Genomic DNA, 16,785 nt, shown 5'->3' with positions numbered 1-16,785 from the left:
ATCCTGCATAGCATGCACTGTACACTGTCGAATAAAAGAATATGTTATTATCAAGGACATAGCGAGGTCCCCCTCCCCCGAAATGTGAGAAAATGACCGAAAAAAGGGAAAAAGATGGCCAAATCTATTGTTCACTTTGGTCCCCACGAACGAAATTTCTGGCTATGCCCCTGCAGGTTATTCTTCATATGCGATTTGAGAAAATCTTCGATTCGAGATTAGTGGTAATCATGATGCGGGTAAATTCGGACTCATACCTCAGTTGTTTCCAGTCAAACTTTTCATGAATTAATGTGAATACAGTGGAACTTCGGTTAACGAGCAAAAATTTTGAACAAATTTCGATTCGATTAATGAGCGGTGATTCGCATTACGAGCAAATCTTTTGCGCTTCGTTCATTTATTTTCACATTATCACAACTGAGCTGATGGTTTTTCTCTTTCGTCCACACACGTGCTGTGAAATTATGAGTAATATTCTGCCCTACGGCCTTCGGTCAGCGCGCCTATCTAGCATTTTAACTACGCGTGTGTGCAGTTGCATTTTTTTTAAAATTATTCTTGGAGAAAACTGGGCTGTTTGCTTTATTGAACGTGACTTCAGGGCTAGCTCATGAACAAGGGCCACCATTTCTGAATTCTTTTTTCTTGCGTCATTGAGTGAGACCGTGGGACTGGAGGTGCACGAGCCCGACATTCAACAACTAGTGGAGGAACATGGTCATATCCACAGACGAACTGATGGATTTCCAGTGCGTGCAATAGCAAGAGCTTACGCACGGGATCTCGTCTGAGGAAGACGAAGAGACAAATGAGAAGTCCGTCACTTCAAATAAGATTAAGAGGTGAGTAGAACGTAAGAATCTGGACAAAACTTTGTTGAAAAGAATCACCTCAAATAAAGTGTAGCAGTAAATAAATAAATCTTACAATAAATCTGTTCAACGATAGTGCGATTTCCCATTTCCAAAAAACCAAAATAGAACAAAACCAAGTGTTATAGATAGGATTCCTTTTTAAAGTCACATAAAAAGAATAAGTTTACAGACGGTGAGTGCAGAGTGAAGTGCGTAAGCCGTCGTAAACGATAGTCTTCCTCTCTGTAATGTTTAGAGTAAGTTAATTTCTAAATATTATCGTATTTGTAAGTTTATTTATGGCATTATTGTTTTTTTTTAAATATTTTATTGTAATATTTATTATATTGTTATTGTGTTGCATTATTGATGAATGACGTTTTTATCAGTCATTTTCATGTAAATGAATAATTGTGGAACGAATCATCCATTATTTCCTATGAGGAAGTTTGATTCTATTAACGAGCACGTTGGTGGAACGAATTAAGCTCGTTAACCGAAGTTCCACTGTACTTTGTGTCTTAGCCTTTCTTTCTTTAAAACTTTTGCAACTGCGGTCTATCGCCACGGCCAATTTGAGTGTGCTGGAAGTGTGCATGTGTACCTAACAGCCTGAGTGCGTACTTAGTGTTGTGCCTGAATTGTTAGTGCTGCCATCTATTTTTCAAAACATTTGTTAAGTGTAATGATTTAATATTTGAACCGTTGTAGGCCTGTTGCTCTTTGTGACTAGATTTTTCAACATGGGAGATCGAGTCGCATTCAGGCCCTAAAGTTTGATGTGTCAGCCTATAGTGCAAATATGCAAATTCCTGTCGTTCTGTCACGATTGGAATAGAAACGAATGAAGAGCTCTTCTTGAACGTTAATCGGAGGAAAATGAAGAAAACTTTTGTGATGACGATATTTGTGACGCAACTTCTTGCCGCAGGCACTTGTTGCGTCATCGTTGACTTGGCTTCCAGACCACCAACATTGTTTTTTTTTTTACCTAAAGAAATTGTTTCAAGTACGTGCGATGAATGAGAGAACCAAAAATAGGTGGTTTTTTATTTTCTTACTCAAGCCGAATGGGATTCGATCGCTATTAAAAAAAAGTGTTCGAGAAAGTGCCAAGTGTGTTAGTTCGTTGAGTTAGACACAAATTTGAGACGGGAAAACAAAATACAGTAGGCCTACTTAGTCTGCTTTTGCAGATATGCTCTTCCGCGTAATTTTTTTCTTTCTCACACCATTCTTATTAACATGTATGCCCGTCATTTGGGGGCGGGGGAACAACGACCCCCCTGGCTTTCGATAATACCCTAAAAATGATGTGTATATATATATATATATATACACATACATTGAGTACATGTTCTTTGCCCCCCCCCCTGGAAAACGTGTGCCCCCCCCCTAAAAAAAGTTGAAATGACGGCCCTGTGTTAACATGCCACATTGGATTTCGTGTGTGCGAGCATATTCAATTGTGAAATCTACTCTATGATAGATCAGTATTTCGAATAGTTTTATTTATTTCCGTGGGCTTCAATAAACGAATAAATAAAATAAACAATGAATTAGATAATCCTTTAATCCCTGATGAAAAATATTTTATAAGTTCTTACAGAAATTCTTATAGTAATCCTCATGAAGATGTGCATAGATGATTAATTCGGTGTCTACATTCTTCCTCGCAGCGCTCTACGATTCATCGTGAAACTTTTAAAGACCGTGCAAAAATTTGATGGAATTTATTAATGGAAAAATCACATTCCGTTTATTTCAAGTCGGAGCGTGTGTCGAATTAATCGTATTCTCTTGAATCATATTTGGCTCTTTTGATTTCAGAATGATGTGCCGAAAAGTATTGTGTACGCGTTTGTGAAAGTGTAATTTCAGTGGTGAAAAAATAAATTTGCACTAAGACGCCCTCCCCCCCGATTTCATAATCAATACATAATTTCGATGTAAAGATTCACAGTCATACCTTTATTAGAATTTTCTTTTAATACAAATACAAATAATACAAATACAAATAATACAAATACAACGCCACAACAGGCAAATTGCCCAACGAGGTGGCTGACTTAAGAACATCATGGATCCCCGAGCCATTTTTTGGAGTCCCTACCTACTACTGCTACACCACACATGCACCCCCCCCCCCCCGCGGAACCCCCCAATGAATCGGTACATGCGGGAATGTGAGTGTACGTGTAGTGCAACCTGACGTAAAGTTTGTTTCGGTGTAATGCTTGTTATGTGTAGTGCTGTCATCTGCCCCCAGTTTTTCCAACTATGAGTGAAGTGTTATGGTTGAATGATTTACCGTTGTAGGACTGTTGCTCTCTGTGGCGAGACTTTTTAACGGGGAGATCGGCTCGCATTTGCGCCTTGAAGTTGGGAACCACAGAAAACCAACTTCAGCCGACCACCACTGTGGGGTTCGAACCCGGATCCTCGCATCACGAGTCCGGCACTGTAGCCACTCGACCACCACAGCGGCTGTTACCACCACATTACGTTGTTCGCTGAATTAATAAATAATCAAACTTGGGTCGCAGGGGCTTTCAAGATATGGGTCATTCAATTCCACTGATAGCCACGGGCTCTTGATCTATAGGTCATGACCCAAACTTGATTCGCAGGGGCTTGCCAGATGAATCATGCAAATCCCCTCACAGTCTGTTATAAAAGTTCTTTTGCGTCACTTGTTTCACTGATTTCGAAAAACAGTCCCATGGGTCGCAAAGTTGATCGTGTTTTTTATTTCGGGTCGCTGCTAAAAAAGATTAAGAACCAGTAATTTAAAGCAAGCCTTGACAAGTCCCAGGCATCAGATCACCATAATGACTAAAAAATTCACGTTGTCGCCTGAAATTTTCCATGCATGATTACTAAATTAGAGTCTAAGGGCAATGATAAATTTTTGGAGTTTATGTAAGCGTGCTCACACTATATAACATGGAACCTCACTCTGTTTCCTCAACCAAAATGGAAAGATTCACCATGTCCTGGAAGAGCTTGAAGGAAAATTATTTTGGTCGTTTTTCCCAGGGAAAAAAAGGCTCAACTTTTTTTTAGGAAATTTGTCTGATGCCTAGTTAGCTCTGTATAGTTTTGCATTCAAACTTTTATCTCGATACTTTTCTAAAGTGTCGGTGCTTGTTTAAAACTAAGAAAGTACAAATATTTTAAAACTAACCTGTTGAAAATATGGAAGATATTATCATAAGTATTTTATGGTTTTTGGGAAAATGAAAAACGAGAAAAGTTTTTAAGAATATGTTTTAAACATCATATTGTACGGGATGAATCCACTTGCAGGAAATACCAAGGCCCGGAGTACGTATAATAGATTGATTCGAATCATTTTAATTAAGAAAAAAAAAAAAAAAATGTGTTTCTATATATATATATATATATATATAATAATTTCGGGCAGTCTAAACAATAGTTGTCATCTCTCTTCCGAAGTAATAACAATTTTTGAACGCTAGATGACTCTTGCTCTAGCATACCTTTCGACGCTTTAAGTCATGGAATGTGAGATATATATATTGCACGTGCTAGAATATACAGCTATAGGCGGTTATGGTGGACAACCCCCCCCCCCCGCCCGTTCACCAAAAATGTACATTATTAGCATAGGCGGGAGGTGCTTTCATAGAAAGTCTTGGCAGTTATACCATGATTATTTCGTCTGTTTTCCCTGTCACGATGCAATCAAGATCGCGAGGACAATAAAAAAAAAACGTGTACAATGGTGTGGTAGTAGTAGTCAGTGGCGTGAAGATGGCTTTTTTTCTCTCTGTCGAGGATTGGCTGTCACCATGATCTTTCAGCTGCGTACCACCTGTTTGTTTTGCGAGACAAAATATGCATTTCGCTGAGCATCGAAATGTTTCTTCGCCAAGGACGACTCTGTGTGATTTTTTATTATTATTATTATGTCTCCTCATGTTTGCTAGGTTATGAGGATTTTTCATGCCTTTCCCTTAAACAGAATGTCATCGTGCATCCGCATAGCTATGACGCTTATATGTGATGTAGAAGTACGAAGCTACAGCAGGATCCGATTTTTTTAAAAATTCCGATTCGTTTAAAAGCTGACAGTGCATGACTTTAATGATTATTTTTCTCGTTTCACCTAAAATGTGAATGAAAGAAAGACATCAGAATGGGATACATGATCTTGTTGGCAAATGATTTTTTTAATGTGAATAGAACCCATGTATGTATTTTCAAAACAGACTCATTTTTTATGCCTTCGCTGTCCATTGTCTAGATTTCGAGGAAATTTTAAATTTTTCTGATCCATAGAAATCTGAAGAATTCGATAGATGGTGTTTTTTTTTTTCCTCTGGAACATATTTCTCGATGCGTGATGTCATAGCCATACACGGAAAATTTCCCGGAATTCCCCAACTACTGTATAATGGCGATCAATCGTGTATCAGCAATACCGTTGCCAGGAAGAGAAGTTATCGTTCACCACTGGCCGGTCTCTTTCTCTGACAAGTAAAAAACTATATCATAATGGAGACGGCGGTGGCGCCCGTCCGAAGTGGGGCCAGTGGGCGCCTTATTTACAGTCGCTCTGCCAAGTAGTGAAAGTGTCTTCTGTGGGTCTCGGGCGAACGACCTCCTGAAAGCTACATAAATAATAGTCCATTGCGATCTATATACCCTGGAAATGGTTTGCAAGTGTAGAAACTACAGCTTGTTATCTTGCTTTGGATGTATGTGCAATGGGGTTATCTTGCTGGTGCCGGGTTGCTTTTATGGTTATACAATGGTATGTAGGTCTGTTTGGTCCCTTCTATTTCCCCGGCTGTTTCAAACACTTTTTGCTCTTTCTGTGTAGTTGGAATATTTTTTGATGGGGGGAAAGTGAAGTGCGTAAAAATATATCTTGAATTTTCTTTTTCTTCGTTACTGAACGCTGCTGCACAACAAGTGACAACTGTAGTCATTTTCAATTAAACCTTGACTATACAATCGAGTTTTTTAATATTTTTGCCCTGGCGAAAAATCTTTAAATGATTTCCATGTTGCAAAGATACCCCTTTGAAATAATACCTATATATTCCACGAAACCCTTAAAAAAATTTCCGTTTGCTAAGAAATTAAAGTTTTGCAAGATTTGCTATATAGGAAATGGGGAAGGGGGTGATCCACGTGTTTTAGAATAAAACATACATTAAAATGTAAATGAAGTGATTAACATTGACTTAACTCTGGGAGGGGGAATCCTTAGTTCCCTCATTGTTTGACCAAAGGGTCCTCTATAACAGGGGTGGCAAACTTCTTTCTGTTCGCGAGCCACCATAATGGTCAGCTATAGCGTCGCGGGCCGCATCAGTGGTGCAACTTCGGTGTATAAGCCGCTCCATTATTAATTGAATTAATTAATCACTTATTAAATTAATTTCGTCACTAGAAATAAGAAGTTTGCAAGCAGTTTGTTAATCAAGAAATCTGCTGTTGGGACCGATAGTTCAAATAATGATCACAAATTTAATTTTTTCACGGTACTTTTACCTTGTCGCGGGCCGTACAAAATCCCTTCACGGGCCAGCTGTTAGCCCTCCCCCCCCCCACTTCCCCGCCCTGCTCTATAATGTGTGTTTTCTGCAACGTTACTCTAACAACTTAGTAATGATATTCTTCCCTACAACTATTCATTACCGTAAGTGTTTCCCAAAATGTGCGACGCGGCTCCTAAGGATGTCACGATGAGCCGGAGATATTGATGTGTATGTCTGTTTGTGCTTTGATGCGGCTCTTTTATGGATGCACACTATTTACCAAAAATATTCTGGGGCGCACAGATGAACCATGAATAGCGCAAGGAAGCCGTAAGTGACAAAAGCTTAAGTACCACTGTCGCAACTGTGTTCATTACTATTTCTCGTAAAGCCCCTACCGTTATCTCAAGTAACCCTAGGGATTCCCCGGAACCTTGGATGAGAAACGTTTTGGTACACAGTATCAAAGTATACGAAAATCCTCAACAAGCTCCCTTGTATTAAGCTCCCAGTCACACATCAGTAATGTCAAAAGTGGCGGTCTTGGCCAAAAATATGATTTTCGTGACACTCGGCAATTCTAGAAGATGAGTATGATACATGAGAGGAACCGAGATAAAATACAAATTTTGCTCCGTATTTTTCGAAAAAAAGGGAGAGAAATTCAAATCTGTTTACTGTAGATTGATTTTTTTCCGGTGTGGTGAAGCGGGTAAAAAAACTGTTACCATTGCCGGATGCTCTATTGTATTTTCGCTTTATGTTATAACATAACATTGGATGACTTAGTGGTTTATGCTTCTTGTGTATTCAGTAGAGCGAGGAGAATGAGACCGACTGGGTGGGAGGAGGGTCTTGCAAATACTGCATGTATATTTTCAGTACCTTTTGTGGGGGGGAGTCATGGGTTATAATTTCCGGTGGCGGGAAAATACTTGTCAAATTACGTAACTCTATAAAAGGGACGATATATGTATTTTTACGACGGCCATGTGCTTCACTCTCTTGTTACTCGCTCTTTATCTCACGCCACTGTCGTCCAACGTCAGCTGTTCACGGTGGCGTAAACTTGACTCGTGAGTTATGAGCTTCCAGCTTTTTCTGATCATTGTTATGGAATTATCTCAAGTTCAACTCATATAAAAAAAGATTGATTGTCCTGGGTTAAAAAAAACGAAAGATCACACATACTATAGACCCTGAAAATATTTTGCGTGCTTTGGTTTGCAGAATTCGTTGCAATTTTTCGTTGATTTTTTCAGAACTTGAGAACCAACCTCTTGTTACTCAGACTCACGTTCCGGCTTTTCTTCTCAGTAGTCATCTTGACATACGCACTTCTAATATCCTTTTCAAACCTTTATTATTATTTGTAAATTATTTTTCTTATAGATTCAAAAAAATTGTATATTCAAAATTATAAAACCTTGTGTTTGATTTTATAATAAACTTTTTTACATTTAGCTCCCCCCCCCCCCGCATAATTAAATATTTTCATTCAAATGAAAGAATAAAATACTGTACGTTTCCGCCTCTTTAGTGCAGAAAATACTACATTTTACACCGATGGTTCTTAACTTTTTTACTTTTTACTCTGATTCATTTTCAGTGAAATTCAATTGATATTTTTCCGAATAAATTTTATTGAAAACAGTCCATTCATTATGGAATGTTTTCCAAAGCTCCCACCTCCAAGATTGCTTTTTTTCCTTGTGTTTGCGCCATCATTGCCCCCCCCCCCCACCTAATTGAGAACTAATGCTTTGAATGGTTAAGATAATCAGATTGGCATTGTGGAAAACCCCACATACATAGTATCATGCATGTTAACAATTTTGTATTATTTCTCATTGCACAGAAATGGATTGAATGTAAGGAGCTGGAAATGGCATCAGTAGGCGTGTACAAGACGAGTGCATTCTCACCTAATCTTGGGAATTCAGTGGAAAATACACAGCTGGTGCAATCTCTGAGGGTATGAAAATTTCAAATTTGCATGTGCTTGTGGACCTTTCAAAATCAGTGGAGCTTTAACTGGTGGGAATATTTTTTTCCCTTTACACAGAATATCTAATTCTTTCGTCTGCTTGGAATATTTATTTCATTTATTTTTTTTCAACTATGGAAAACTCCAATCAATTGTCTTTTCTTCAATATGTAGACATAGATTCCGACTTAGACTTAAATTTCATTATAATTAAAACGGAATAATGATTGTAATTTTTATCATTAAGAAAAACTTTTTATGAATTTTTCTGTAGTTGTATTGTAAAAGATAGAAAATACACACTTGTTATTCTTCCCGCCCCCCCCCCCTTCAATTCACTACTTACCGTCTATGTCTGTTTCATTTATTATTATTTTTATTGATTTAATGTTTAATGGAGACATTCTGTATTCATTACTAGGATGATGTTGCAGTCACTGAAACAGGAAGTTCACTAAAAGTACAGACAGAGACTCCTCATCTTGTCAGTCTTGGGAGTGGCAGACTGAGCACAGCAATTACCATACATCCATTACCGGAGGGTAAGAGCCGTAAAGAGACATTTATGAATTGTTTTCAGTTTTTGTTCATTATGATTTCATATGCATTGAAGGGAGGTATTATTGTAGGTTAGAATATGTCCCCTGATTATTATTTTTTCAATGCTCCAATTCAGGTAGGATTTTCATTGGCAGCAGAGATGGCACATTAGCAAAGGATGTACTTCTACAGGCACCAGATATTGAAGGAGATCACTGTTTCATAGAGAACATCAATGGGGTTGTCACCATCTTCCCTCAAAATGGGCAGATAGCAATTGATGGCATATCTGTTACAGAACCGATACGTTTGTCACAAGGTAAATCTCTGGCTTTGTAAATACCTAATTTTTATTGAAAGTATGAAACAGTTTAGATTGGTTTTATATATAGGTACGATTGTTTTATCCATCAAAATAAAAATACCCTTTAGTTTAGCAATGCTTCTGAACTACACTTCACCACTTTAAATAGGTATGCTAAAGTTTCCAAAATGAAGAAGTAGTCATAAATTACTTGATTTTTCATAAGGTATAATTAGTGAATCAATGAATGATATTAGGATATGATGATGTTAAGAAAACATAATGCTTTCTTGTTGCAAGATAATTATAAACCTTTATCCTCAGGTTGCATGCTGTGCCTTGGTCGATCAAGTTTCTTCCGATTCAATAATCCAAAAGAAGCTCGACTCATGAAAGAAATATTACCAAGTAAGTTTTGATTATTTGTCTAAAAATCTTTTCTCCCTCCCCTTTTTAAGTCATAATCATGTTAGCATTTGTAGTGCATTTTGAAACAAAGGGTGAAATCATTATAAATCACAAATAAATGGAACTAAGTATACCAATGCTTCCAAGCATGCACATATTCTCATCGTCACTGAAGCACAATGTTTCGCATTGTTCTGCTACCAGCCCTCAGCTGAACGAAAATGTTCTGTGGTAGAAATTCCATAATAATGTTTTCTACACATGAGTTATTTTCTTAAAGTTTTTACCGAGATAGTTCTGCAACAGCACTTATTGTTCTGTGATGTACATCAGAGTTTTTAGCATATTCTGCTTTGGAGTTCATGGTTTTTCTTTACCCATTTTTGATGATGCCCAACAATTTTTTTTCTAACCTTTTGAATAGATGTCTTGCTAGATCAGTGATGTTTCCATAGTACACACTACTAGATTAAATGTTTCTTGGTAGATTTTCAATATAAGGGTTGTTTCGGGTTGCACAAAATCCAATGAAAGCACACCCCTGCTGGATCCAGAATACAGTCTCTCCCCCCCCCCCTACCCCGTCCATTACCTTTATTTGAGATTGGCAATATTTCCTTGAATTTTGTCCTTTTAGGTTCAAAAATCTGATTACTGAGGAGACTTTGTATTTGCCTGGATTAAAGGGCACAACAGATAGCAATGTGATCACCAATCAGACTTTCCCATTCCATATGAACTCTCCTTGTAACTCGGGAAAGCAGTTGGCACACCAATCACATTTTTACTGAAAAATAGAGTTATTATACAAAAGAAAAATTCTGCCAGAAACCATTCCCACAAGCGAACTGAATTTTACAAATCATATTGGGTTCCACTTACCTCAGTGTATCTTATTGGTTTCTTCATACAGATTATTATAATTTAGGCAATCTAATCAGGTCTCTTTATTTCAAATTGTGTTTCTTTTGTGAAAAAAAAACTAAAATTTTCTTCTTTTTCTTCTAAATTTTATAGGGGAACCTAGAACAAAACTTCAACTACAAAGTGGAATGAAACAACCTACAAATGGCACCTACATCGATAGTGTAGATTTTGTTGAAAAAGTTTCCAAATTTGAATACCTTTCACACATTCAGTCACCACCTCAGACGTCTCATGATACACCTAAGTGGTTTGTGAAAGAAGGTGTGAGAATACCTCATACACCTTTGAGAGGACCAAGAAGTCATTCATCTTCCGAAGGAAACCTGAAAAACCCAAGCCCTATTGCTCGATTTATGGAGCCTCCAGTACAGCCAAAGAAACCTGGATTTTCTACTCCTCCACCATACATGTATCACTCATCTTATGGACAATCCAGCATGTCACCTAAGCACACTCGATTTTATTCCAAGACTCCAGATCCAGTGACGGCCAGCAGGACCTCTCCTGGAAGTATTTGGTCCAGTTCTGGAACACCACCTGCATCGGCAATGTCAAGTTGTAGTAGCCACCACGTCAGCGCAGAAAACATAAAAGCTTGTGAGAAGGAATTACAAGAACAACACAGGAAGGTATGTAAGATTCTCTGGATAGGATTCTTTTTATGTATGACATACTTTATATATATACATAGAGGTTTTCACTTCCAGTACCTCCTTTTTCAGATATTATTAATGTATTCAAAAATATTTCTAGATTCTTATTGAATTATTCTAATAATACGTATTGTTGTCATCATTAATATACAGGATGCTAAAGGAAAGTCCCTTGGTCGCATTTTACTGATTATTTATTTATTTACTGATTAAGATTTATTTTCAGGCTGGTTAATCAATCAATTGTTAACCAATTAAAAATTTTGATTGAGTTAATTGACTTGATCAATTTGATTAAAATACAATTACAATTTTTATTACAAGTTTGTAAATTAACTTTATTTTTTTGAAACAACTGATTAGATGTCTTATAAATGATGTTTTATGCAGAAAATTTTTGTGTGACTATTAAAAAATATTTGAATCAATATTTTGATAAAATTTGATTCAACGAAACTGGTGATTTCAATTTCACATTGAATTTAATTAGAGTTTTACAAGACAAGACCAAAATTTATTGTCTCCACTATGAACAATATTTTTTTGTATTTTTGGAAGCATCAGCTCGTATCTCCTCACTAGAACAGTGTTTCCCAAAGTGGGCAATGGAATGGGCCAGGGGGGTGATAGAAGTTACGGATTTAACATAGGATCCTATGGGTTCTGTTAAGTTGGGGGGCGATGAGGGAAAAAAATTTCTGAAGAATGGGGGCGATGGAACGAAAATTTTGGGAAATTATGCACTAGACCATTCGAGAGGAGTTTCTAGGAAAAACAAGCTCCAATATAATCAAATTTAGTTTCAAAATCTGTGAAAAATAACCGTTTAAAAAAACGACAAGATCCAAGTGAAGAAATTACAAGTTTTGTCAATTATTATATTCAGCATATTAAATTGCTTGAAGTGGCAGCCTTAACTTCTTAACCTGTTTTTATATTTATTTACATCTACTGAATAGGTGAGTGAAATGAATAAATTATAGGTTTATATCATCTATTAATATTATATGGTCACAAAAAATATTCAATTAAAATTTGATTAACCAGTTAAAAATTTTAATAGATTCCCAGCTCTAGTTGTAAGTGCTAAAAGAGAAAATTTTTGTGAAATCCCAAAAAAATCCCCCCCTTTTTTGCAGCACGTAGCGATTTTCACTCTTACAATCTTCTTACATGCTCTTTTGAACTTCTTACGGAACTGCCAGGCACTTTTCACATTGACAACATTATAAAGCATTGCTCATTTTACACTTGTTTGTGTCAATCATTCTCAAACTGTGTTTGAATTTTTTTTTTTTTTTTTGGCACCGACACTTTTTTCCACTTTTAACATTCAATTACTAAGATTTTACGTATTATTAAGATTTGTTTTAATTCTTGTGTTTTTATATGGAATTATTATTGTATGTATATTATATTATTGTATGTATTATATGTTCATACTTTAATTGCATTACTTTTCATAAATATGATGTCCTTGAGTATATCATAATGCTTGTTCTGACTATCAATCATCTATTTGCATAATTAGTTTTTCATTCATATTCATAAATGACTTTTCTATTGACTTTTCTAAAAATAATAATCAAAAGTTCATGATGATTTTGTGATTTGGGGAACATCTTATTTCCTCCGTATTCAATAACCATTTAGTCTCCCCATCCACAAAAGTGTTATTGATTAATTATTAAAAAAATTCATTATTATTGATATTTAATTATAGAAATAACTAAAAAGCCTTTTCTGTAATAGCTTAGAAATGGTGCTTTCACTAATTTTTGAATCATTGAATGTTTTTTTTTTTCTTTCATAATTTGTTTCAATACTAGGGAAAAATTTATTATTCTAATTTCAAGCTTTTCTGTGGTTTTTGTTTAGGCTGTGCAAGAGCGATTGAAAGATGAAGAACAAGAAAGGCAGGAAAGAATGAGATTGGAAGAAATACTGCACCTTTGTGCAGAGTATGAAGAACAAGCCCAAGCCCAAAGACAAAAAACGCAAAGAGCTAAGCTTTCTGTTAATGACAACCCAGCATCTTCATCATCTTCTGGAGAATTTAGTGGTGTGTCTTCGGAGGTGTCTGCACCCGAATCATCAGATTCTTCTAGAGATTCGCGCAATACAAACTCATCAAAAAGTAGCTCTCTGCCTGGAAGCCATATCAGAGAAACCACTCATCAAAGAGAAATTGTGAATGTGCCTGCTACATTTGATCAAACTTCAAATCATCAGTTATTGGTGACAGGTAGTGCTAAAATCAATGGCTCCTATGTTCACCCTGGTGTTTACCACACCATGCCTAACAGAATCAAAACAAATGGTTCACTTCCTCGTGACCGCAGTAGTAACCAACTTTCCCCTTCGAGTGATTTACAGCCTGGTTTACCTGACTACAACAGTGGAAACATACCTACTACATTGTTTGTTAATAGCAAAGTACTGAACTCTGCATCCTCTGAAGATGAATTGTGTGCCATTCTAGGAACTAATGCTTCTCACAACTACAGCCCAAATGAAGAAGGAGCACCTGATGGTGTGTGCTTAGGTACTAGTCTGATGAACTGCCCACAATCTCCTAGAACTCGCATAAGAACAGTTGCAAATCTGCCTGATAAGGGCCCAGAAATATATGAGAATAAGTTTGTGGTGAATGAGTTTACAAAGAGCCCAAGCAGCTTTCCAGTGTCACCTAAAGGAGGAAATCGCCCAAATAGCTTGACAGTGAGCAGTAATAAACTTGGGAACGGTTTTGTTGGGGTAATGTTGTTATTTTTATTCTCATATTTTCAAAAATAATTTTCTTGTGAATTGAAGAAAATGGGATTTTGATAACAATATTCCATAGCTGTCAAGTCTCCCGAATTTCTATTCTATCTCCCGAACTCCCAAAACATTCTTATATCTCCCGAATTTCACCTGTGATTGTAAAAAATCTGTACATTTAGGGGGGAAAATTATTTCCCAAAAATTTACCCAAAATAACTGCTGCTTCACCAAGCGTCAATCCAGCCTTTCGAAATCCAAAATTGGCATGAATGTGTTCATCTGTTTTATCCATTTATCCATATGACTCATTTTGGGCCCAACTGAGATTTTTTTGGTTTGCAAGATTTCATTTTTGAGAGGTAATTTAACCCAAGGACTTTAACCGATTGGTTGGCCATGATTGTCGATGGTTTGCACAGTGTCACAGTTTTTGCAATGGAAAAATATCCTTAAAATTTCCCTTTCACTAATGAAAAATCCCTAAAATGTTTAAAAGATCCCTTTCACATTTATTTTTGTAACAGAATTTTTGGATCCGCACGAAAACCTCCAGAATTCTCATCCTCCAAAGTTGGCAGCTATGATATTCTATTGGGCAGGACCTATTGTTTTTATACAAGATTCGTCGAAAGACTGGTTATTTGTGGAGATGATGATTATAAGGAATAAAATTCATCTCTGCCCCCACAGGAACTCGAACCCCGGTCTCTCGTTTGACGAACGAGTGCTCTACCAACTAAGCTATGGAAACAGAATATTTCAACCTTGGAGCATATATATATGTTGAAAGGCTCTGTATATGGATGGCGGTAGCAATCAACTAATAGCTTCTGAATGACATAGGCCACCAGATGGCCATGTGTTTGTCCATGTACGTAGCCTTTCAACATAGAATATTTAAACCTTGAAGAGTATATATATATATATCTGTTTCCATAACGTAGTTGGTAGAGCACTCGTCCGGCAAACAAGAGACTGGGGGGTCGAGTCTCTGTGGGGGCAAAAATGAATTTTCTTCCTTGTAATCATCTTCACAAATAACCAGTCTTTCGATGAATCTTGTATTAACAAGTGGACAGGACATTTCTATATATTGTTTTCATATTCAATTAATCCAAGTAATAAGCTAGAAATATATGCTACATATTCTTCACTTTGCAACATATTTTTACTGAGGAGCATAAAACATATGAAAACTATATAAATTCAACGTATGAAAGCTGTTCACTTTGAACTAGGTTAAGCCAACAACATTGCAGGATCATACTGTGTACTATATTTGTCTAGGAATCAAAATTACTTTTATTCTGTCCGAAACATAGAATTGCAAGTCTTTTACTTGTTTGAAAAAAATTATGCTTGTAATGGCTAATAATATCACTATATATATATATTTTTTTTGTGTGTGTGTGTGAAGCATTTAAAATCTTGATATAAAATAACTCTATGGACCATGAGAAAATGCTATAAACTAAAATAAGGATTATCGTTTTAGTGAGGTTTCACTGTATCATTGGTTAGTATATTTACTGAAATATGTGTTTTAAAACCCGAGTATTTTTGTTCTGACTTTTCTTTTCTTTTTTTTTTGTCGCAGATGTCTTTAGATCTCGAAGAAGAATTGATAAAGCTTCAAAAGGGAAGGCAGGAATGTTTGAGAGCTATTGGTGCTATTAAGAAGAGAGTTTCAGATCTAGATATACAGAAAACAGAGTTCCTAAATGAAGTAAGTTATTTTGTAATGGTGGTTTTACATTGGGATTTTTTATTAAATCCATCAGATTAATTTTGTAATGTCAAGTGAAACCTCACCTATAACGATACTTGATATAACAAAGAAAGAATCCCTTTACAACTAGAGTTGCCAACTGCTACCGATTGCCTGTAGTTTCTACGGATGGCCACAATAAACTACGAAGCTACGGGAGACACTCTCAATACTATGGCAAAATTGGTTTAAAAAAATTGAGTCTTCGAGTTTCTTGCAGTGTCTTACTTATTTTTATTATTATTATTTTTTTAATTGCATTGATCTTTATTATAACGATGAATTTTTACATGCATGTGAGAGATTTCGAGAGAAGACAAACTCGGAGCCAATCTGTTTTGTCTGTGTGCAGAAGGCAATCTGTAAAGCCGAGTCTAATCCCGCCACTTTACTCCATGCCCAAATGCACAAAAACCTGTTTTCGTTGTGGGCTGAAAACAGGTTTTGGAATGGTTCAGTTTGTAGGTCTGGACCCGGCTTCATTTGCATAGTGCATGGCAGAGCTCGCAGAATTTGTGTCGGGAAGAATGGAGTTTTTGAGGGATTATTTTTTATTGTACTATGATTATGCTGTCCTACCCCCCCCCCCCCATGACAAAGCTGAACATTCATAACTACTGACAAACTATAAGCCAATGTTGGCATGTCTGCTTTACAACAATATTTTTTCAAATCTTGTATGGAATTGCCTATAGTGTAATGCAGGGGTTCTCAAACTTTTTCCACCTGCAGCGCCGCTCACCCTAATAAGCACTTATCCGTGATTTCCCAGAGAAATTTAGCAAAGAATCTTTCTTTTTTTTAAAAAAAACCTTCGTTTTGCCACTGCTCCATAGCGTCCCTGACAAAGGTGGGCGGCACAACAGGGTACTGCATCATACAGTTTGAGAAGCCTTGGTCTAATGTTAAACTCCTCCCCATACAACAATATTTTATATTATGATGAACCCATATATAACGATATTTTGTTAGGATATTTTTATATTTCGTTCGAAATATGCTTGAATATATTTTAAACTGGTCACATGTTTTAGTTTTTCCGAGGATGTCTAATAATATCAG

General features: G+C 36.5%; 1 protein-coding gene across 1 annotated transcript in view; it reads left to right on the top strand.

Annotated features, from left to right (window-relative positions):
* The window catches only part of LOC149076075 (uncharacterized), a 70,312-nt gene that overhangs the window by 17,252 nt on the left and 36,275 nt on the right, over positions 1–16,785 (top strand). Inside the window, exons 2-8 of the mRNA XM_089243599.1 lie at positions 8,229–8,345; positions 8,779–8,899; positions 9,034–9,216; positions 9,526–9,609; positions 10,627–11,165; positions 13,068–13,946; positions 15,553–15,681. Of these exons, the coding sequence (XP_089099725.1) occupies positions 8,256–8,345; positions 8,779–8,899; positions 9,034–9,216; positions 9,526–9,609; positions 10,627–11,165; positions 13,068–13,946; positions 15,553–15,681 (2,025 nt within the window). The 5' untranslated portion in view covers positions 8,229–8,255. The remainder of the gene's footprint in view (positions 1–8,228; positions 8,346–8,778; positions 8,900–9,033; positions 9,217–9,525; positions 9,610–10,626; positions 11,166–13,067; positions 13,947–15,552; positions 15,682–16,785) is intronic.

Source organism: Pholcus phalangioides, unplaced genomic scaffold, assembly GCF_987345545.1.
Source record: "Pholcus phalangioides strain wild (caught in Gottingen) unplaced genomic scaffold, Ppha-v1.0 ptg000015l_1, whole genome shotgun sequence".
Classification (NCBI taxonomy): Eukaryota; Metazoa; Arthropoda; class Arachnida; order Araneae; family Pholcidae; genus Pholcus; species Pholcus phalangioides.
Note: the sequence above shows the minus strand (reverse complement) of the source record. Positions and strands in the feature narration are given on the sequence as shown.